Below are 21,102 nucleotides of genomic sequence, written 5' to 3' on the forward strand. Positions count from 1 at the left end.
TTCAACAAGTTAGTCTAGTGTAAACTAAATAATAGCTTAGAGGGCTTATGCGGGATATCGCTTGCAACCTTATGGAACTAGTAAGTATGCACGTGCAACGCACGCTCTTTATCTAGACACAAACCAGAATGTGAAAGAATCAAACAATCAAAGAACACCCAACCTATACATGTCAACATGGTTTTTATATTTAGAACTATGTTTAAACCTTTCAGAATGGCAACACGTAAACTCACGTGAATAGAATGTTCGTTGCAATGATAGTTTCACAATCTCATATGAATAGTCTGCTGATTACAACAATAATTTCAGAACATGTTTATGCATAAACCAAACTGTTAAACTATTATTGAAATAATCGTGCTTTAATTTAGCAAATTGTTTTTACAAGGATGGCCAGATCGTGAAAGCTTTGAATACTCAAATCTTGTGTCTTGTATCAAACAACCGTGTCACCGGGCAAGAAACTTGCTCAATACTCACTATAAATATCGGCAATTCCTAAGACAATCAACAAAGATAAGTAAACATTGTCAATTTTTCATTCAGTGGGCATTGTTATTAATAAATGATTTTATAAGGAGCAGCAAATATAGACACAAATGGATAACAAATAAACCCAAGAGGTAAGCAGTCAAGCAAGTTTCTGTCTTCTATCAAACAACCGTGTCACCGGGCAAGAAACTTGCTCAATACTCACTATAAATGTCAGCAATTCAACAAAGATAAGTAAACATTGTCAATTTTTCATTCAGTGGGCATTGTTATTAATAAATGATTTTATAAGGAGCAACAAATATAGTCACAAATGGATAACAAATAAACCCAAGAGGTAAGCAGTCAAGCAAGTTTCTGTCTTCTCCGGCCGTTCCTAATACAGTGGCATAGGCAAAATCATTTATTACAATTTTAAATGCAGTTTGTTCCTAAAAACCAAAATGAAAACAACTCAGCCTGTTATAAATATGAGTTTGTTTGTGGCTTATGGCGATGAAAGACCGTGTCGACCCAAACAATTCATGGCAAAAATGGAACTTTATTTATGAAGAGTGCTAAAGCCTAAAAATCCAATGTCATTTGCACCCTAAGAATTATTCAATACGGTGAAGTGCATTACCTTGTTTGAAAAGAACACAATCTGCATAAACTGCAACTCTCATGAAAGAAACCACCACGATTATTTTCAAATAGTCAGATTCTTCTTTCTGTAAATGACATCAATCAACTATAGTGGGATATAACATTAGAAGATGCATGCTACACTTGTGACCTATCAAGTATAAACAACATCATAGTTGATCACATTTGAGCAACCTAGAGGTTGGTGATCACTTTGGGGAGCAGATCGTGCTGCTGTCTTGCCAAGTGCCCAACCAAGACAATCCATAATTCATGAGGAAGATTGCCAGTGTAAAACATTATATAGATCGGAGACTTTATATATGCAAGAAGACAATGCTTTATATATGGTCAGGTATAAGTGTAAAATCGTAGGAATAAGAACACCGCAATGTTATATCTTTTGCACCAGTGACTGGGGTTAAGTCATTTGATTCCACACATGGGATAAAACATATGAAAAACAGCAATCATCGACTTGTACTCTTGGAGTACAAACGTTAAATAGTGCAAAGGAAAAACTACTCTTGGAGTACTTGCAGCTGATAGAAGATATCTTATGAAGCGAATTAGCGTAAAAGTTATCAAGCGACTGCGCATAGAAGTAAATGCTAAGCGGCTTATACATAGTATAACAGCTTCAGATTTACTACATTGCATTTTAGTAAACAGAGAAGAAAAGCAGGTTAACCATGGTAGCATATCTTATCCGAAAATTAGATCCAAACCCACTCTGATGTTCCATGCGGTTTGTACTGGATAATAATTCTATCAGTGTAACAACAGATGTTGCAAAATAAACAAATCAAAACATGCAATCTTGTGAGGAAGTTCAAACTTCAAACCATGCTAAAGGAAATGGGGCATCATCTTTTATTATTTTGACTGGAATCATCTCCTCTGGCATCACTTGCCTGTAAAATACCAGAATGATTATAATCAAATGCATTGGCAAGTGTATGCATGCTATGTGATATACTGAGTGGAAATAATAGAGAAATACTCTTAACTAAATTGAAGCTTATCTGACGAAATCACACTAATAATACCAACCAATCCTATGTACCGAAACGGAAAGAAATGGAGGACTATGTGTTATGCAGACCTTTGCCTATGGTACATGTGTACTCTTACCACTGACATCCTCCATTGTACAACGTTCAGATCATCCTCGATGCTTGAGTTCTTCAACATAGGTAACTGACTCTTACCACTGATCCCCTCCATAGGACAGTGTACAAAAAAAGAAGAATCGTCCTTTATTATAGAAATAATATAGCATGGTTTCAGCAAAGTTGCATCAACAATATCGGTCAAATATGCCTGCTAATACTTTTAATATGCCTGCTACATCGTTACTCTCTTTTACCATCTACTAAGCCAAACACCCTATTCTGAGTTGATTTGTTGCGGCTCTTTTCAGGTTTAGTCTGAAGACCTAAAGTAAAAAATGAGTCAGGACTGAAAGAAAATCAAATATAACAGTAAAAGATCATATCATACACACGGAACCAACACCATGTCCTTATTGCAATGGTTGTAGCATACACATTGGGCTTGGTCTCTAACAGAAGCACACAAACTGATGAAGTCGCTACCAATTGAACAAAAGACATACTTGATTAGACAGCATGCAATTTTGGGGAAGAAAGCTAGAAAACCAGTCAAGCATTAGATTGTGTTGCAATCAACTGTAAGTAGCTATTCAGCACTTGTGCAGCATGCATGAGTTTTAATCCAGCCCGTGCACTAACAAGTGAAAAAAAAGACATTAACAGTAGAAGTTTTAAAAATGCAGACCATGCAAGGAAGAACATATACTTCTCTAGCTACAAATCCCGTTAGGAATTCACAATGACTGTTAAAACTTGTATGTAACTCTAGACCGAGATGGGCTAGAATAGCCACAAGGAGAACTAAGATAAGCACAAGACCTGGTTTCTTGAAAATGACACTTGATACTACTATGAGAGAGGATCAGATTATTTAATTATGGAAGCTTGCCCAGATCCAAACCATTCCTTCTTTCACGAATCTTTGTTGATCGCACTTTCTTGCATTTTCTGTCAGCTGAATACCCCAACTCGTACGGGCCTGCAGCGCGGAGAGAGGGAGGCGGCATGGGGGCACGACGGCGACGTTTGGGACGGTCAGCGCCGCGGAGTTTGGGACGGGCGGCGACGGACACGGGCGCATTGCCGTTGAGAACGGGCAGCGACGGGGACGGGTGATGGGGAGTTGGGGATGGGAGGGACGACGTTGGGGACGGGCGGCGGGTTGGACGCAGGGCGGCGCTGCGTTGGGGACGGACGGCGGCGTGGATGCAGGGCTACACGGAGTTTACACAGGAAATTAACTGAAAATATGCGGTCTAACCTTGCTCCTGCAGACTATCCCAGAGCAAACTCGGCGAGTGGGGCAGCAGGCGCATCCAGACCAACGCCTCCGCGCGAAGAGGGGGCTAAGCGTGGTTTGGTGGGGAGCGCGGCGGGCCGGTGGGGAGCGCGGCGGGCCGGTGAGGAGCTCTGCCAGCCGATCGTACCTGCCGGCGAGGCGTGGGGTTGGCGAGGAAGATGCGCCGAGGAACATGGCTAGGCGGTGGTGATTGAAGGCGGAGGCTGTACCTCCGGCGGCAGCAACCAGCGAGGAGGAGGAGATCTCAGGAGGAGCGGAAGAGGCCAGAACCGTCGGCACCGGTGTTTCTGGGAAGTGCATGCGATGCGGGCGGGATCGGGGTGAGGAGAATAGATGATCGGGGTGGGGAGAATAGACAAGTCTCGACCGTGTGATCCATGCAGATGGACGGGTTAGATTTAATTTTCCTACGGCACTTCGTGCCTTTATAAGTAGTAGAGACTAGTCATCCGGTGCATGCAAGGAAGAGGATTGAGAGCTTCTGGTGCCACCCCATCAGGACATAGCAGGGGTGGTTGCTACATGTGACTACTTGAGTCAAACTACACTAGAAATCTAGAATGGTCATAGTGAAAAACTATGCTGAATTATAAAGGTCTTTTCCTTGAAAGAGTACGTATTTTTTTTGCATCAAGAGGCTGAGAAGAAATAAGTAACATAGTTAATGAGGAGGGGGTATGCATCTTTATCATCTTCTATTCGAGAGAATAAACGAAAGAGAAAGAGTGCACATGAATCTTACTCTAGAAATGTACGTGGAATGTTCATCAGCTCCCTTTCCCTTATACGTTACCATTTTCTCCGTCATTCTTCGCTTAGAAGGGCTTAACTTACTTAACTTCTTACCTGAAACTAGCTAAAAAAGGGTCAGGTATACTTACCCGACGAGATAGCCGATGAGATAGGGTAATGATTGCTGGATTTGATCCATTAACACAGGGGCAAGCGTTGGCATACCGAGCTCCCCCAACCATAGATAGGGATTTGATCTTGGACTGAGAACATAGCGGTAACGGCAGTTTTAGAAAGCACCTCTGCCTTTCCTGAAACTCAAACAACCTACTAGGCTAGGCTGGCTAATCCAGACGAAGACGCCTGCTAAGAAAACTTCTTCTTCTTTAGATCATGAAAAAACGAAAATAGTAAGGAGCGGTAGTAGTAGGAAGACTTAAGTGATTTCGTTCTTTCTTGGTTACAAATCAGGTGTTAAAGGATATAAGTTGTGGAATCCTGAAACAAGTAAGGTTGTGATTAGCAGAAATGTTGTATGTGTTCAAAATAAAATCAACACACAACAACGCCGCCCTAAAGTCATTTATTTGCTTCTTTAATGAAAAAGGAGGACTTGATCTGCACGACGAGCAGGTTGGAAAAGAAAAAGGAGGAAGAGAGCTAGAGTGAATTGACTTAATAAAGGAAAAAGGGAAATACATATGGCTTTAAGACATTTCTAGGACGTGTGTGTGTTACAATCTAGGAGCATCGCCAAGCGCGTGGAAAACGATGCACAACCCATTGGATTGTCGTGATTCATGCTAATCATAGTTATAAAGTAAGTTGCAACTCAGATTCGATGACATCGCCTGGCTTAGGATTAGTCACTCCCCTCAAACTATTCCATGTTGCTTTTGCAAGCCATATGAAATAATATGGTAAGTTAATTACTAATTAAATGTGTTATAAACTATAAGCAAATAACGAAGAACGAACAAGAACATACGGGACATAAGATTTTAACATAGAAAACCCAAAGAGGAAAAACAACCACTGGCACCAACTAGCAAAACTTTACTATATCGAAAACTGTTTATATAATTGAAATTATCAACCCTAGCCGTACTTTAGACTCCGTTCCTATCGTCCTAAGCTTCTTGGCGACGAGTCTCGCTCCGTTTGTCAGAACTTAGTCTAATTTATAAAATTTGAATTACAATGTAACAAAAGGATAATATGGACCAAGTCTTTGCTTCCCAAATTTACCATGGACTCATGTGAATCTAGGGAGCATGCACCTTAAAAAATTCAGGACCATGCACTAAGGAAGGGATCGATATGAACGTTCCCCCAAAGCAGGTCTAAGGGCACTTTAAGATTCGTGTTGGGCCTCACCTGAGGCCTTGTGCAGGGCAATCCCAAACAAGCCACACACGGCTGCATCTGTCGGCCGATATATGCACCAAACAACAATAAACAACAAGAACATGTGTTCGTGGGCTAGATTGGCCTTGATGCATGCAACCAAACATGGCCTTACTCTCTTGGTACATATCACACATAGTATGCCTTAGCCTTACAAGTGACATCCTTACTTGTTATGTATGGTAAATTTCATAGTTTCATCTCCGTTAGATTTAAAAATAGTTGGATCAAGTCTTCACACCATTCTCTTCATGCTTTTTTGCATTTAGAACCATGCATTTTGTTAAAATCGATGTGCATCCCCCCTCCCCCAATCCATCGAAACATGCATTGTATCTTCTACGCAAGCTATAAGTGAAAATATATCGTCTGATTTAATTTATTTAGACCATCATCTTCATGTTGCTGAGAACTTTAAACAAGACAGATTTTGATTATATTTTGAAATTTGGGAATTTTTTATTTTCAAAACTCAACAAAAACATTGATAAAACTATTTATTCAATGGTCCAGATACGGTTTCCATGTTTTTATAAGAAAAAGGTTTCTGCAACCTCCGTTTGGGAATAGGTGACACAATTTTTTCTAGATACGGATGTATCTACGCACTGAAATGTGTCTATGTATCTAGATAAAGTTGTGTGACTTATTCCCGGACAGAGGGAGTAGCTATTGGATACTTCCTCATCTCATATTTCTCCTTGTCAAATTCATGATGGTTGAATAACTAGTCATGAACTTATAAGCTGTTATAAACCAAAATCCGCATCCGATCCGAGTCCGGTCCGAATCCGCTCCATATCCGTAATCCGATATAATCCGCATCCGACCATTATCCGCTCCGATCCGAATCCGTTATAAAAATATGGTAATGGATATGGTAAGAGCAATATCCGATCCGATCCGATCCGTTTACATCCCTACTTATTCCCGGACAAAGGGAGTAGCTATTAGATACTTCCTCATCTTATATTTCTCTTTGTCAAATTCAGGATGGTTGAATAACTAGTCATGAACTTATAAGCTGTTATAAACCAAAATCACCTAACAAGATTAGTGTTCTTTCCATAAACCAGGTAAATGCTTCATTTTGTACTGCCTTAGATTACAAATAATCTTTATTATTAAACCAATTTGCTTTTGCATGTTTTGCCCTTTGGTCGTCGCCTTTTGCTACAATCTTCAGGAAAAAATGCAGTTTGGGCCGACAATAATATAGCTGGCTTCTGAACCGCTCAAACCACAAGCAGATTGCTCTACTAGAATAATCTCCCTAGCTAAAAATAAGGTCGCCAATCAAACGTCTAGGATGTGTTCAAAGTCAACCAAGAGAAGCGTTCATCTGCAACAGACTTCCCGCCCACCCACATCACGCAGTCGCACGCACGTATGCCCATCTTCAACCTCAGATCAAGCCCCAAGATTAGCTACCTTCTAATCTCAGCTAGTATAAGACAACCCCTTTCGCCATACCATCCTTCCCCACGCAAGCAACAAATAAGCAATCAATCCCTGGTTGGTTGCCAACAAGCCCTTCCTCTTCCTCTCATCTCCGCGTTCCGGCTTAGAGATCATGGAGATGAAGAAGATCGCTTGCGCCGTCCTCATCGCCGCGTCGGCGACCACCGTGGCCCTCGCCGCCGATGCCCCAGCACCCTCCCCCGCAGGTGTCACAGCCGCGGCGACCGGTGCATTCCCGGCAGTCGGCGCAGTGCTCGGCGCCTCCCTTGTCTCCTTCTTCGCTTACTACCTGCAGTAAGGGGAGAAAGAGACGTGCGTACGCGTGGAGGAGGAAAGAGGACTACTGTTCATGCTGCCATTTTCATTAATCTGATGCGCGCTGGATTTTTCTTATACATGCAAGTACCCGTTGATTTTGTTTAAAAAAATCTGGATTGTTTGACCATGTTGATTGATCCATTCATTTCATCATTTTGCTTTCCCATCCTTGTGTATTGATCTATAATTCTGTATGTATACCGATGGAAGTTTAGGCGGCATGTATTTATTTGTTTTGATATGAGATTTGGAAATTAATCTTTATCCATCTGTTTGTTTACATTGTGTTTAGTATTGATTTATAATTTTTAGCATTTGATGGCTGTACATATGGTATAATGGCATGTTGATATGCTTCCTCTCCAAAACGGTTTGTCATGTCCGCTCCGAGGTGAACCCTAGATCGGGCAGCCACACCTCCCGCCACCCTTCCCCCTTCACCCTCCTTGTCGCGTCTGGGGGTGTGGCCGGGCGAAATCCGGCCGAGTTCGCTAGGCCAGCGCGGGTGCGGAACGCGCCAACAGGCTAGGGCATGGAGTTGGCCTCAAGAGCCATGGCGAAGGTGCTCGAGCTCGGCTCGTAGTAGAGTGCGGCGGGCGGAGAGGTGGTGGTCATGCCTGGGTGGACGGGTGGTGGGATCCTCCGGGCGGCCAGGGCTATGAGACGATTGCACATTCACTTCCCTAACCAAGTCAGTTAGTCTTACTTCTTTAACTTCCCCTCTATTAGAGGAGTACATGTAAAATCAATATGAAACAACTGGTGCAAACATACTACAATTAAATAACTCTATATTTCGAAATTCATCTTACATACATTTAAAAAAAATTTTAAAAAAAATTTTGAACCTAAAAGTTCGCACGTATATCTTCACGTGCTACGTGCTCACAAAGTTGTTTCATAAAAAATCGACTTATCATGTGACGTGTGTAAAAAAGACAAAATTCAGTGCTAAAAATAATGCTTTTCACAAGATAAACTTTCTCTTTTTTATATAGACCACACAAAATATTGGTTTTTCATGAAACTTGACGAACGCACGTATATTATGAAGATGTACATGTAGAATTTTTTGTCCAAATTTTTCGACATTTCGAAATATAATTTTTTAGTAGAGGGAGCATGCGCACCCGAAAGCCGAATTGAATTTTCGTTAAATAATTATATACCTTACTATCAGAAACATAACAAGAATATAGTCATATAATACAAAAATTACTAGCAGTGAACCAGACGTCAAAGTAAGCTACCCAAGAAGTTGCCGCATTGGCCAATGGGAGAGGGACGAACCCAGTCAGCATGTTATGACGCGGTTGCTAGCTAGACTTTCTTGTATTTCCGCATTGGCATACCTATTGAACCAAACCAAGACAGTAAATGTACAGATTATGGATATTAAACAATTACAAAGATCCGCCTCCCTCTTATTTCCCTGTTGACACCAAGCTCGCCGGCGCGACATCTCCGTGCGGATTTACCACCGCGGCGGCGCTGGGCTGGGTGCTGCGCGAGAGGAGAAAATAAGCTGATCGAGGGTAATAGGTGGGGGTTAAGTGCAAAAGTGAGTCAAGTTCTGACCGGGAGTTCCACTTCTCATCTGCTCCCTCCATTCGCCATTGGATGGTCTAACACGATAGTTTGCAGGTTTGCACCGAACGGTGGTTTTCACCGGATACGTCGCCTAAGAATAGACAAGTGGAGGCTTAAGTTTTATTTACATTGCAAATCGAAATTAGTTGCTGCAGATCCAGAAATTATTCTATTTTAGTCATGTTAATCCTTGGTAATTATGGTAATTACGATCATGCAATTGAATTTTTTAGACCGTAATTATGGTCATTACTACCATAAATGAGAAGAATAAATTAGACCAAGAATTATTATTCAGCTCAATATGATTATTATGACCATGATCTCTCATTTATTCTATTGATTCACTTTCATATACCCTTCGCTTGGCATATTTATTCTCCCGGTTTAGGCACTATATAGTGGCTCTGAACAAACCCTTTCTGATAGACATAGGATGCATGCGCGCAATGTCAAGCGACGAGGATGATGACGACAAGAAGAATGTATTAGTGACTAAGATCGACAAGGGCAACAATGAGGGCACACCTGGTCGGCTTTGCGATGTGGTCAACACTAGCCAGGGATCACTCGGTGTGATGACACCTACAAGGGATTCATCTCCTTGCTCCACAATGGCGATGTCGGGTGGCAAGGTGTGCACAACCACCCCTAGAAAGGCTAGGTCACCTTTCTTGATGTAGTCCAAAGGAACTATGTGTTCAACTGCTGCCATACCTAGATCCCCTTATTCGACGACGTCCAAGGGCAACATATGTGCGCAACCACTCCTAGATTGGCTCTATTGACCCGCTCAACGACATCTAGGATCGGCGTTTGGGAAACCCCACCTACGGGCGCGATGATTGCAAGAGAGTGCCTAGAGATGGAGATACTTACAGGGGCGACGATGGTGACATGTATTGGCAACGAGTGCCTAGAGACACCTATGAGGGCGACGATGGTGATGTCTGAGGCCAATGGTTGCTCAGAGATAATTATGGGGGTTGCATCTGGGGACAACAAGTGCCCAAAGATACATATGGGGTCGGTGTCCAGGAGCAATGAGTCTCCGGAGACACCTACGGGGGCGACGTCTGGGGGCACTGAGTCTCCAAAGACTAGAGACACCTACGGGGGTGGTGTCGTCCTGGGGCAACAAGTGATCGAAGAAACCTACAATAGCATCATCCAGTGGCAACAAGTCTCCAACGACACCCATGGGAGCGATGGCAATGACGTCCGAGGGCAACAAGATACCTACGGTACCGATGCAGTGACATCCAAGCGTAACAAGTGCTTATAGACACCTCCGAGTGAGTGGTGGTGGCGATGTCCGAGGGCAACGTGTGCCTAGAGACACCTCCAAGGCAATGCCATCGGCATCATGGGACACCGAGTTGTCGAGGAGCATGACAGGACCACACTTACCTACATAAGGTATCTGACTTAGAGGAGAGAAGTGGGTTCAAGGGATGAGTGTTGTGTGTGTCCAATGTTGCAACGAGTTTTGAAGACGATGTGGCCCATTTATCAAATTTAATTTCTGTTTTCTCTCTCCCATTGGATTTTTGTAACCCGCGGTCAGTGAAAATTGGAAAAAAAGAACTTCAACTCCTTGAATACTCTGTACCCAAAGGTAGCAGAGGGAATATATACGAGAAGAAGAGCACCTGGAATTGATCATCACCGAATTCCAGTGTTTCTATTTATTTCCGCAGCGGGCATGTTCAGGTTTAACGCTCGGGATCACACATAGTCTGTTCAACCAGCGATAGCGCAGGAAGAGATATCAGAACTTCAATCGAGCAGGAGGGCGTCGATCTTGTCGGCGACGCCAGCCTCGTCGTCCCCGAGCCTGGCCGTGGCCTCGCCCTTGGAGGCGTCCCAGCGGAGCAGCGTGGGCACGCCGGTGAGGCGGAACCGCGGGTCGACCCTCCAGGGGTGGGCCGGGTCCCTCCAGGTGGGCTTGTCGCCGACGAAGGCGCGGAGGAGCACCACGTCCCTGCCCTCCAGCGCGTCCAGCTTCGAGTAGATCACCGGCTCCGCCACGTTGCAGTCTGCGCGGTTGGATTCGGGCGGGGTTAGCTCGCAGCCGGCAGCAGATCGGAGGGAGAGGGAGATGTTTGGGTAGTTACCGGGGCACCAGGTGAGGTTGGAAGAGGGCTCGCGGTCGGCGAGGAAGAGCAGCAGCTTCACGGCGTTGCTGCTGCTGCCGCCGGCGCCGTCGGCGGCGGCGAAGTGGCCGGCGAAGAGGTCTTCGAAGTTGTCGAGGGCCGCGTCCACCTTGGTCACCGTCATCTCCCCCGCCTCGCGCGCGTGCCCTGGGCTTGGATTGGGTTGGAGATTGGAGTAGCGGCGATGGAAGCTTGCTTGGAGATGGGGTTGATTTTGGGGAGAGACACGGCCGACTTTATTCCCTTCCGCTTCCTCGACACGCGTGCCTCTTACGCGCACAGGAATCTGATCGGGATGTGGGCCTTCGCCACTCCGCTCGGCCCAGAAACGCCCAATTAGGGCATGTCAAATAAATGGTGGCAATCAACAAAATTTTATGGCCGATTAGGGCATGTCAAATAAATTGTGGCAAGCAACAAAATTTTATAGTTTGAAGTTTTCCATGCTCAGTGTGACCGAGCTACATGTAGCTCTTTATTTTCGAACACTCAATTTGTATTTTAAAAATCGAAATAAATTCTGGAAGTAAGCAATGGTGAATGCTACAATGGTGTAAAATCTCAATAGAAACTGTTTGTATTCTAGGCTACACGAAATTGAAAAATCTGAATTTTTTATAGTATTGAAAATTTGAAATGCATACTATTTACTATAAAATTTATTTGAATTTATCACTTTCTGTGTAGCCTAGAATATGAATTAGTTTGTATTGAGATTTTACACTATTAGAGCATATCCATCAGCCTTTGTACAATTGGCTAGGATTGGTAAAAACTATAAATACAACAATTTGCTTCAAAAATATTGCTCCAACAGTATTTGTATAAGTGGTCTCCCCACACAAAATTATAGCAAGCTTGCTATCCTTGCACCTCCACTTTGTATATATATACAAAGTCTAGAGGCACTTGCTATATTTTCAAAACCTACGTGGTAGAGGACCAATCACATGTGAGGGACTATTTTGTCCGCGACCCTGCAGCGTCGGCACCGAACCACAACCTTGTCGTCGTCATCTCCCGCAAGGTATGTCGACGGCGGCCGATTCGTGCGCGGTGGACCTTCTCCTCGACCCCCTCGTGCTTCCCCAAGCCTCCTCCCCATCGTGCCTGTGCTTCGTCGCCCCAAAGCGACCGTCCAAATTAAGGCCGCCCTGCCCGCATCGCCATTCGATTCAGTCGGCATGGGCTGGTGGCGGGTGGCGGCATGGGCTGGCGATGGGTGCCGACATTTGCGGTTGGCGGGTATGCGTGGGCAGTGTGTGGATGACAGGCTTGGGCAATGGCCAGTTGTGCGATGGTGGAGGAAGAGGAAAAGGAAAGAAAATGTGTAATCTGCTGACATATGGGTCCCATGTGTCCATTGCCAGTTTTGGATTGCTATTATAGCAATGCTAACAATTTTGGCTAGGATTTCTATATCTTCTCTCTTCCCTTCTTATACTAAAACTTTAGATTGCTATTATAGAAACACTATTGGAGATGCTCTTATATTATACATCATTGGCCATCTTTATAATTTCAGTCTAGATATTTTGAAACTTTAAAACACGAATTCTGACCGTTTACAAATAAAGAGTTATGTGTAGTTCAACCTTCATTTGAAGTTTCATGCTTATGTTGTGTATATTTTCCCAAATAGCCTTTGGTGCCTCGATTCGACGCTAGCTAGGATGGCGTCAAGTTTGTTTGTGTCGGCACCGATCTACTTTGGCACCGAAACCTAGAGACGAGGAACCCTAGAATCCTATGTGGAAAGATGCAGTCACAAGGGTTTGATTATCGTAACAGGATCTTTCTTCTTCTTCTTCTTTTCTTCTTCTTCTTCTTCTTCTTGTAGTATAATTATGTGCATCCGTGATATTTTTAGGACATTTCATTTATAGGCTAGATGTGATTGATATATTCGTGATATTAATATATTTATTTTAAAAGACACTTATACAGTATAAACACGCTGCTGCACTGTAGGAAATGTTGGTGCCTTGGTGGCGTCGATTTTCTTCTGAAATCTCAAAGAAAGAAAAAGAAAGGAGAGAAAGAGAAAGGTTTTGGGCTGGACCGGGCCAAACACTAGTAGTCCGTACTAATCTAGCACACGAACTCCACACACCAGTCCGAAATCAGAGTCCACCAAAAAAAAGTTCCGAAATCAGAGTCCCCATCTTCCCGACGGAAAGCTCCGGCCGTCGTACCACTCCCTGACCTTCGCCGCCGTCGAGATCAGCCGCCCGCCGGCGACCATGCGCGACCCTTCGGATATCCGCAGCCTCCCCATCGACATCGCCTTCGCCCGCCTGCAGGAGTGGCTCGTCGACCGCAAGCGGGTGCCGCACGACTGGAGGAAGCGCCTCGCCGCCCTCCGCGCCCGCATCGCCGCCGCCTTCGCCTCCCTCCCGCGGGACCTCCATCCCGATCTCCTCACCCTCGAGCTCGAAGGTAACCCACTCCTCTCCCCCACGCCCTAGGCTCTCCCTGTCATCTGTACGGCGGAATCCGGAGGGTGAAACCCTCGCTCAGTCTGCTTGCTGTCTCGTTTCATCCTGTAGAGATAGGGTATCTCGAAGCGAAGAAGATCTACAGCATACTCCTGGAATCCAACACAGAGAGCAGGAACATCTTCGGCCGCCTCACAGGATCCGCGGTAGGATTTTGATGTTCCCTTTTTGTAGATAGATATAAACGTCCAGGTTTAGTGTGGGGATTGACATATGCTTCGATGCAAATGCTTTATTTAGGGCGAATGGGAGTCGATTGTCAAGGCGTACGAGAAGGACCACATCTTCCTCGGAGAGGCGGCTCAGATCATGGTCCAGAATGTCAACTATGACATGTACTACTAAACTAAGCCTTTCCTAGACCTCTCGCCCGCTGCGCCAATGTTTGCGCTTGTGCTTGACCTAGCATCTCCATGGCTAATTTTTATCTGCTTGTTTGGCTGCCTCAAGACCGTATCAGAGGAAGCAGATGCAGAAGAACCAGCAGCAGCTCACGGAGCTGGACCGCAGGGAGGCTGACATCAAGCGGCTGGCTGCTCTTTCGGCAACTCGGTACGTGGAGGCTTGCCAGGAGCTCGGCTTGCAGGTTTGCTTCTCTATATATCTAAGAGACAATTCCTGTGTTCATGATGCTGATTGTGTTGCTTGATCTGTTGTATTGATGTATTGTTTGCTTTGAATTTTTTTTGTAGGGAGTAGATGTGCGGCAAGAGCTGATAGAGTCTGCGAAAACACTTCCATCAACATTTAGCAAAATCTTGGAAGTTCTGACCAGCGATCCTGTCTCGCAGGCCGTTGAGTACTATACGGTTTTTGTCAAGGAATGCCATACAGAGGATAAGGTAGTCAGGCATATACAGATAGAAATATCAGATACTGAATGCAGAAAAATGTGCTATACAACTCTTGTGAATCTTATTTTAACCGTGGTTTTCTTTGTATAGGAAAATTTCAAGGCTGTGGTACAGAATCTGAAACAGCTGCGGGCTAATCGTCCTTCCCTGCATGTCTCAGTGTGCAAAGAGGTGCAGAATTCCCTTGGAGACGCATCAAAAGCTCATGGGTCTAATATGGGCGGAGAAGAGCACATTGACTTCAATGTCCCTGCAGATGATATTGATTGGGACATCTCGGTCGATAACAATGGTATCGACTGGGACATTGGTGAAGTGGAACAACCTACCGAAGAATCTGGCAACGGTTTTGGATCTTATGAGATCATTGATGCCAATGTAGAATTGGCAGGTTCGGAAAATTATGGCGTTGGTGTTTCAGCCTATCCATCTGCAGACAAAGAAGGCCTTGCATGTGATACATCTGATCAGATTTGCTGGGACATCTCTACTGACAATCCTGAAGAAAATGCTCCTATTGAGATTGCTCCAACTGAATCAGGACAGTGTGAAGAAAGAAGTCAGTTGCTGGAGAAGGAATACAGAAACAACATTCTAGATGATTTACTTGAGGTATTTAGACATTTTAATATCCCCTTCTACATCATAAAGTTGCAAATACTTCAGATGCATGCCATATAATTACAACACTTATTGAAGTATGTTCTTATTGTTTTTGTATCAAAGTTCTCTCTTTAAATATTTGAGATGATACTTCTGTTATTGTACTTGTACAAGGCTGCGTTGCCAACCTGTCCCCTTCTAGTATAGCAAAATAGTTAATAATTTAGCTTTTTTGCGAGGATAGCTCATGAATTTCTGACACTTGAAACAGATAAAATCATTTTTGACCCTACGCTTAGGGGAGGCCAGGAATGCTGATACATCATCTCTACAGCATCAAGTGCAAGCTGTCTCACCTTTTGTTCTTCAACAGTATGCTGCTGAAAGTTTGGAGAATATGCTTGTAGAGATCTCCTCAGCAATCTCTTTGCTCACTAACCAGAAAACTCTTGACCTTATAATGATCCTCAACTCTAAAAGGTAAGGAGTGTTTATTCTGAAAGTTCAGTCTTGCGTATCTGATGCACTTAAACAAGTGATACTTACTTGTGTCTTCCACTGTTGCTGCAGTGGGGCACTTATAATTCCTCATGGCATTGTCTTGAAAGCTTACATAATAAAGCAGTTTCCCTCATAAATACATGCCCATTTTAACATTTCTTTGACCTATCATTGCTTCCTTTGCCATTCCCAAGGTTTTTGGACAGATTAGTGTCAACCTTGGAAGAAAAGAAGCATCATGAGGTGAAACTGCGAGAAGGCTTAGGTGATCTATCAGTTAAGCGCATGGAGCTGCAAAATGCACTATCATCATCCTGGCCGAAGCAAGTAAGTCATAATTTCTTTACCTGTCATAGTGTTTAATTACATGTATATTCTTGTTCTCACTGGACTGCAGATACATGACTTACAATCTCTGGTAACTTACCGAAGGGCTAATTTTTTGTCCATCCCCATGAACCAAAAAACTATTACTTTCTCCTTGTGTTTTCTGTAGCCATCTGTATGTTAATGATTTTACTTTTCTAATGTTACAGGAGGCAGCGATTACAAAAACAAGGGAACTAAAGAAGCTCTGTGAGGCAACACTTTCATCTATGTTCGATGGCAGGCCAGTGCATATAATTGGAGAGATCAATACCTTACTAAGTTCGAGTGTTAGTCAATTAGCTGGATGATTTATCGATTGTATCTTTCGTCCCTGAACCAAAATAAATGATATGTAAAGCAAGTTGATAATCTTATGGTATAAACTTTTCTAACCTATGGTACTTGTACTTGTGTTGTTTTTGCTGCCACATATGTTCTTAGGATCCGTTTGGATTACAGCCACACATTGCCCAGCCAATTTTTTGGCGTTGACTCAAGGCTTGGGCATTCGTTTGGATGGAAACCGATATTTTGGATCTGTGCCAAATATTTGGTCACACCGTTCAGTTTCGTAGCCAACTCGTTGGCCAGCCTGGGGTGGTGAATCCTCCGCCAAAAAGTTGGCTCGCCCCAATTTGGCAGGGCTCCCATGGGCACAATCCAAACAGCCCCTTAAACTATGAATGTATGACTTCAGTTGCATATGGAGTGTCGGACTCGATCTTATGAGTATGCTCTCCAGTCTACATTGTATGCCACTACAAACAAAAATAATTGCAGTATAAAATGGTACTCTCTCAGTTAGGGATTATAAGGCCTTCACGTATTCCTAGGTCGTAAATTTAACTAACGTAATAAAAGATATATATGACAAAACATATATCATTAGAAAGTTTAGTTGTTCTACTTTCCAATGACATAATTTTTATATAGTATAATCCATGTAATGTTAGTTAAATTTACGATCTAGGGATACGTGGAGGTCTTATAATCCCTAACGGAGGTAGTAAGCCCTGGTTGGTTTTTAGAACCCTTGAAATTGTTGCTATTTTTATGCTGCGTTGAAGTGATTTGATCATCTGTTTCTTGCTTACAAATGTCTTGTGTCATTCCAACACGTTTTTAATTTGGTAAGACAGCAAGACTGACCACGTCTGTTATGCCTTATTACATAGCAATTATTTGGAGCACTAGCATTTTCCTTGAAATTACAATTACAATCAAGCTATCTATACTATTCTGGTACAAGTGATCCACTCAGAGTCTGATGTGTACATTACCTAACACTGTTACTGCATAAATAACTTCACTTATACAGTACAAATTTTAGTGCTGAAGAAACTTCTGAAACCATTGGCTGGATCTCTTTGGATATCTTTTCAGACCATCCTTGTAGTCGACGTAGTTAAGACCAAATCGAACACTGTAACCATCCATCCACTCGAAGTTGTCAAACAGAGACCATGCAAAATATCCCCGTACATCTACTCCTTCCCTGACATTGTCATGTAGACACTTTATTGTTTTGACATAAATTGAGTTAAAGCACTAATGTGATATTAATTGTTATTTTATCTAGTTATCTACAGGTAGTCAATCATCAGACTTACCTTAGGGCCTTTTGAACATAGAATATGTGTTGCTGGTAGAATTCTATTCTGGTATTGTCAATCAAGGCTTCTTGAAGAGGTAAGTTTTCGTTGTTAATTTCATCAACACCTGCAAGATGATTGTTTGCTCAGGCAAGAGGGTGGAGTAAATTGCCATCGTTTGCTCAGGTAAGAGGTTTGCTCAGGTAAGAGGGTGGAGTAAATTGCCCTTGTTTGCAGTAGTTAGGCTGACCTACCATTTTCTGTGATGTAGATAGTAGGGTTGTTGTATGTCTTCTTGGTGTATAGCAAGAGTTCTTCTATTCCTTCTGGATAGATGTAGAGCCAAGAAGAGCCAGCCTAGAGACAAAATATTCTGTTACTTTTTTCCATGCTTTTGAAATATTTTTCTATGCTGAGTTTATTATAAGATTGGCACCGTTTACAGCTATCCAAACATGAATTAGGATGATATCTCTGTGCAAGTCATACCTTTGGGCCAATATATGTTCCATTTCTCTCCACTGTTGTTTCATGCAGAGCAAAACTATTAGCTCACCTAATGTATTCGAATACCAGCATAGAGATGAGATTGCTTGCATAGTTGCATACCTCCTTGTTCAGTTTGTGAGTCAGTGCTGTAGCTTTTGTTACTATTGCTGCTGCGTTTAGCATTCCGAGCATATCTTGCTGAATAGTAATTGAGTCCAATGAAATCAAATGATCCTTTTATAGCTTTTGCCTGGTCTTTTGTGAATTTTGGTAATCTGTTTCCAACCAGTGTTTTCATGCTGAGTGGATAGTCTCCTTTGGTTAAGGGATCCATGAACCTGTTCAATTTGTTAATGAGCTACATGTGAATAAGAAGATCTTAAGAATTTGCCAGTTGCAGTGGCTTGAAACTTCATGGACGAACCTGAACCACATATTGGATTTATTACACTCACCATCCATACATGAAGTCCAATGCACGCTTCGCAGCATCCTTGTCTTCCTTGAAATTTGAGTAGGGAATTATCCAATTGCTAACTATTGTAATACCAATTCTTCCTTTTTGCTCCATCTGTGTGATCAAGAATTAATTGATTTATCACTGTAAAACAACAGCTGGCAAAATATATGGATGTTTAGCTGCAAAAACTACTTAAACATTCCTTGTTCCTATTAGGAGGTACCATGTCTAAATATTTCCTTCGCTCCATCACTGTCTTTAGTCTGAGATGCATTTTTGGATATTTTGTCTGCCCCCGTTATATTGTCTATGGTTGACATTTATCTAGAAGTTCGGTGGCTTGCTTCTGAGGGTAGATTGTGTAGGCAATGTCTTTGGTGTCTTGGTTGTACTCCGAGAAATCGCATACATGCAAATTGTTCGGTAGCCATAAATTAGACTGGAATGCACTTTTGAACCCAGGCATATGCTCCTTTTACCCCCCGAAAAAATCAAAATGTCAAAAAGTCCTTTTTTACGGTACCTCCACATTCTATGTGCTCGCTTTAAGTTTTGTAAACTGACATTTTTTTTTGTGGCCTCTGCAAAAAATATACAAAATTTCCTTGCAAAAGAGAATGGATTTTGTACACATGCATGGGTGTGGGTGTGTTCTGTACCGTTGATTTATTCCTCGATATTCCCGCTTGCCGTGCTTTAGCAGCAAATTTTGAGCTTTTTGCACAGGCCACGTAAAACTTCAGTTTCTTGTGACAATTTCGAAGGATGTGGGATGTACGCGCAACAATTTTTTTTGGAATACTTTAACATTTTTTAATATGTTTAAAATGCATTTTAAATAAAGGGATCATATGCACCCAAGAGCGAAAGCGCCATATGTCCTCTCAATATATAGTAATACTGTAGGACAGTTTCTACATACTAGAATGCATTTATCCTATTCACAATAGTTCCTCGCCTGTGCTCTGTTACTGAAAATAATCACAATGAAATAAAACTAACTCGTACCTGATATTTGTCTCTGTACACTTTAACTGCTGCTGCATGAGACAGAAGTTGATTATGAGCTACTATATAAGGTTCCCTTCCCGAGTCTCCCATGCTACAACCTGGCTTTTGTGATGACGAACATCTGCCCGGTGCTAATGTGCCGCTGGAATAGCCACCTATACTGAAACTCCAAGGCTCGTTGAATGTTATCCAGTACTTTACCCTATCACCAAACTCCCTGAAGCAGATGTTGGCGTAGTCCTGGAAATCTTCCCTGGTAATGTAGACACAGCTCGATAAAGTTCAGTTCTTTGTTCTCTTATAATATCAGCATGTTTCTTGTTAGTCATCAGTGTAGTGAGTTTGGGTCCATAATTCCATATAGGTCATGTTTACTTACACAATAAGGTGGCTTAAGAAGCCACCGTACTTCTGTTCTAATGCTTGTGGGGCGTCCCAGTGGAAAAGGGTCACAAATGGTTCAACACCTGCATTATTGGTTAGACGTTAGGATGTGAACATATTGTAGTATCAGAAATCATAAAATCTTTACCTTTGGAAAGGAGCTTGTCGATGAGATTGTTGTAGTACTTGATACCTTCCATGTTGACCCCTCCACTCAGTTTTCCACCTGTACCCATGCATTAGCTGAGGAAATAGACCTTACATGCATGAGAAACTAGAAAATGGATAGGAGGATCACTTACTAGGCAGAATACGTGACCAAGAAATTGAGAATCTGTAGGCACTGAAGCCCATTTCCTTCATGATCTTAACATCCTCCTGCACTTGGTGTAATGTAGGCATTGAGATGAACATGTAGATTGGTGGTCAGTCACTAAGTTAGCTTACCTTGTACCGGTGGTAGGAATCTATTGCTACGTCTCCGTTGCTCCCATTTGCTATCTTCTCTGAATGGGTAAATCATTGAAGTACGATTACAGATCACCGTAGCAAGTCTGGGAGTCCACTTTGTATAAGCCTGTGCATGAGTAGATGTAATTACCTGGGTGATTGTGAGTGAAGGCGTCCCAGATGCTGGGCCCTCTGCCGCCTTCCCTCACAGCACCTTCATACTGCACCAGCGCCACAAAGCAACATCAGCGCTGGGTACTGCCCTTCCAGTAGTCAGTCCTCTAGAGCGGTCCAGAACTTACCTGGTACGCAGAGGACGCCGCGCCAAAGAGAAAGCCCTTGGGGAACTGACTCCTAGCGATGTCGCATGGCTTCCCGTCGGCCTGCGATGCCGCCAAGGAGAACAGCAAGATCACGAGTAGCTGGGACATGGCTGTGCTTCTGGCCTGTTTCTTCCTCTCCTTGTGCTATAATGTGGTCAGCAGGGCGCTCTCTTTATAGAATGTTTCAGGAGACGCAACAATCAAACAGAAAAGCATGGAAATCATGATGCCCAGCTGCTTTATTACATAGTGATGCCACCCAGTGAGCAGCCGTGGAGGAAACCTTTTGTGTGATGGATTGCATGATGATGAATTGATGATCCATCTCAGACATGTTGGATGCAAGTTGCCATATTGTTTGGTGGCTCAG

At 43.1% G+C, this 21,102-nt stretch overlaps 4 protein-coding genes across 4 annotated transcripts; 2 read left to right on the plus strand and 2 right to left on the minus strand.

Moving 5' to 3' along the window:
- Window positions 1–7,246: 7,246 nt before the first annotated feature.
- Window positions 7,247–7,432, plus strand: LOC124676975 (arabinogalactan protein 23-like). The gene has a single exon (XM_047212988.1). It carries the CDS (start codon window positions 7,247–7,249, stop codon window positions 7,430–7,432), a length of 186 nt encoding a protein of 61 aa, XP_047068944.1.
- Window positions 7,433–10,605: 3,173 nt separating this feature from the next.
- On the minus strand, window positions 10,606–11,496 carry LOC124676985 (thioredoxin-like protein Clot). The gene is made up of 2 exons (XM_047212998.1): window positions 11,160–11,496; window positions 10,606–11,081 (listed from the first exon to the last, which is right to left on the minus strand). The coding sequence occupies exons 1-2, from the start codon at window positions 11,320–11,322 to the stop codon at window positions 10,822–10,824; spliced, it is 423 nt and encodes a 140-aa protein (XP_047068954.1). The 5' UTR covers window positions 11,323–11,496; the 3' UTR covers window positions 10,606–10,821.
- A 1,833-nt stretch (window positions 11,497–13,329) lies between these two features.
- LOC124689174 (CDK5RAP3-like protein) lies at window positions 13,330–16,419 on the plus strand. Its single transcript, XM_047222769.1, has 9 exons — window positions 13,330–13,637; window positions 13,748–13,842; window positions 13,937–14,031; window positions 14,147–14,282; window positions 14,389–14,538; window positions 14,641–15,162; window positions 15,425–15,633; window positions 15,849–15,981; window positions 16,191–16,419. The coding sequence occupies exons 1-9, from the start codon at window positions 13,442–13,444 to the stop codon at window positions 16,329–16,331; spliced, it is 1,677 nt and encodes a 558-aa protein (XP_047078725.1). The 5' UTR covers window positions 13,330–13,441; the 3' UTR covers window positions 16,332–16,419.
- A 710-nt stretch (window positions 16,420–17,129) lies between these two features.
- Window positions 17,130–20,609, minus strand: LOC124676995 (beta-glucosidase 24-like). Its single transcript, XM_047213007.1, has 12 exons — window positions 20,561–20,609; window positions 20,407–20,465; window positions 20,262–20,337; window positions 20,108–20,185; window positions 19,955–20,042; window positions 19,573–19,828; window positions 18,560–18,675; window positions 18,225–18,442; window positions 18,105–18,136; window positions 17,870–17,972; window positions 17,634–17,742; window positions 17,130–17,518 (listed from the first exon to the last, which is right to left on the minus strand). The coding sequence occupies exons 3-12, from the start codon at window positions 20,320–20,322 to the stop codon at window positions 17,350–17,352; spliced, it is 1,230 nt and encodes a 409-aa protein (XP_047068963.1). The 5' UTR covers window positions 20,323–20,337; window positions 20,407–20,465; window positions 20,561–20,609; the 3' UTR covers window positions 17,130–17,349.
- Between the last annotated feature and the right edge of the window lie 493 nt (window positions 20,610–21,102).

The sequence above is a fragment of the Lolium rigidum genome, chromosome 1 (genome assembly GCF_022539505.1).
Source record: "Lolium rigidum isolate FL_2022 chromosome 1, APGP_CSIRO_Lrig_0.1, whole genome shotgun sequence".
NCBI lineage: Eukaryota > Viridiplantae > Streptophyta > Magnoliopsida > Poales > Poaceae > Lolium > Lolium rigidum.

Coding starts and splice junctions, on each gene's coding strand:
- LOC124676975 (XM_047212988.1), top strand. CDS start 7,247: ATGGAGATGAAGAAGATCGCTTGCGCCGTCCTCATCGCCGCGTCGGCG.
- LOC124676985 (XM_047212998.1), bottom strand. CDS start 11,322: ATGACGGTGACCAAGGTGGACGCGGCCCTCGACAACTTCGAAGACCTC. Junction 11,082..11,159: donor CAACCTCACCTGGTGCCCCG/GTAACTACCCAA, acceptor CCAACCGCGCAG/ACTGCAACGTGGCGGAGCCG.
- LOC124689174 (XM_047222769.1), top strand. CDS start 13,442: ATGCGCGACCCTTCGGATATCCGCAGCCTCCCCATCGACATCGCCTTC. Junction 14,283..14,388: donor GCCAGGAGCTCGGCTTGCAG/GTTTGCTTCTCT, acceptor TTTTTTTTGTAG/GGAGTAGATGTGCGGCAAGA. Junction 15,163..15,424: donor TTCTAGATGATTTACTTGAG/GTATTTAGACAT, acceptor CACTTGAAACAG/ATAAAATCATTTTTGACCCT.
- LOC124676995 (XM_047213007.1), bottom strand. CDS start 20,322: ATGAAGGAAATGGGCTTCAGTGCCTACAGATTCTCAATTTCTTGGTCA. Junction 20,043..20,107: donor CGACAAGCTCCTTTCCAAAG/GTAAAGATTTTA, acceptor CCAATAATGCAG/GTGTTGAACCATTTGTGACC. Junction 18,676..19,572: donor TGTACAGAGACAAATATCAG/GTACGAGTTAGT, acceptor TTGATCACACAG/ATGGAGCAAAAAGGAAGAAT.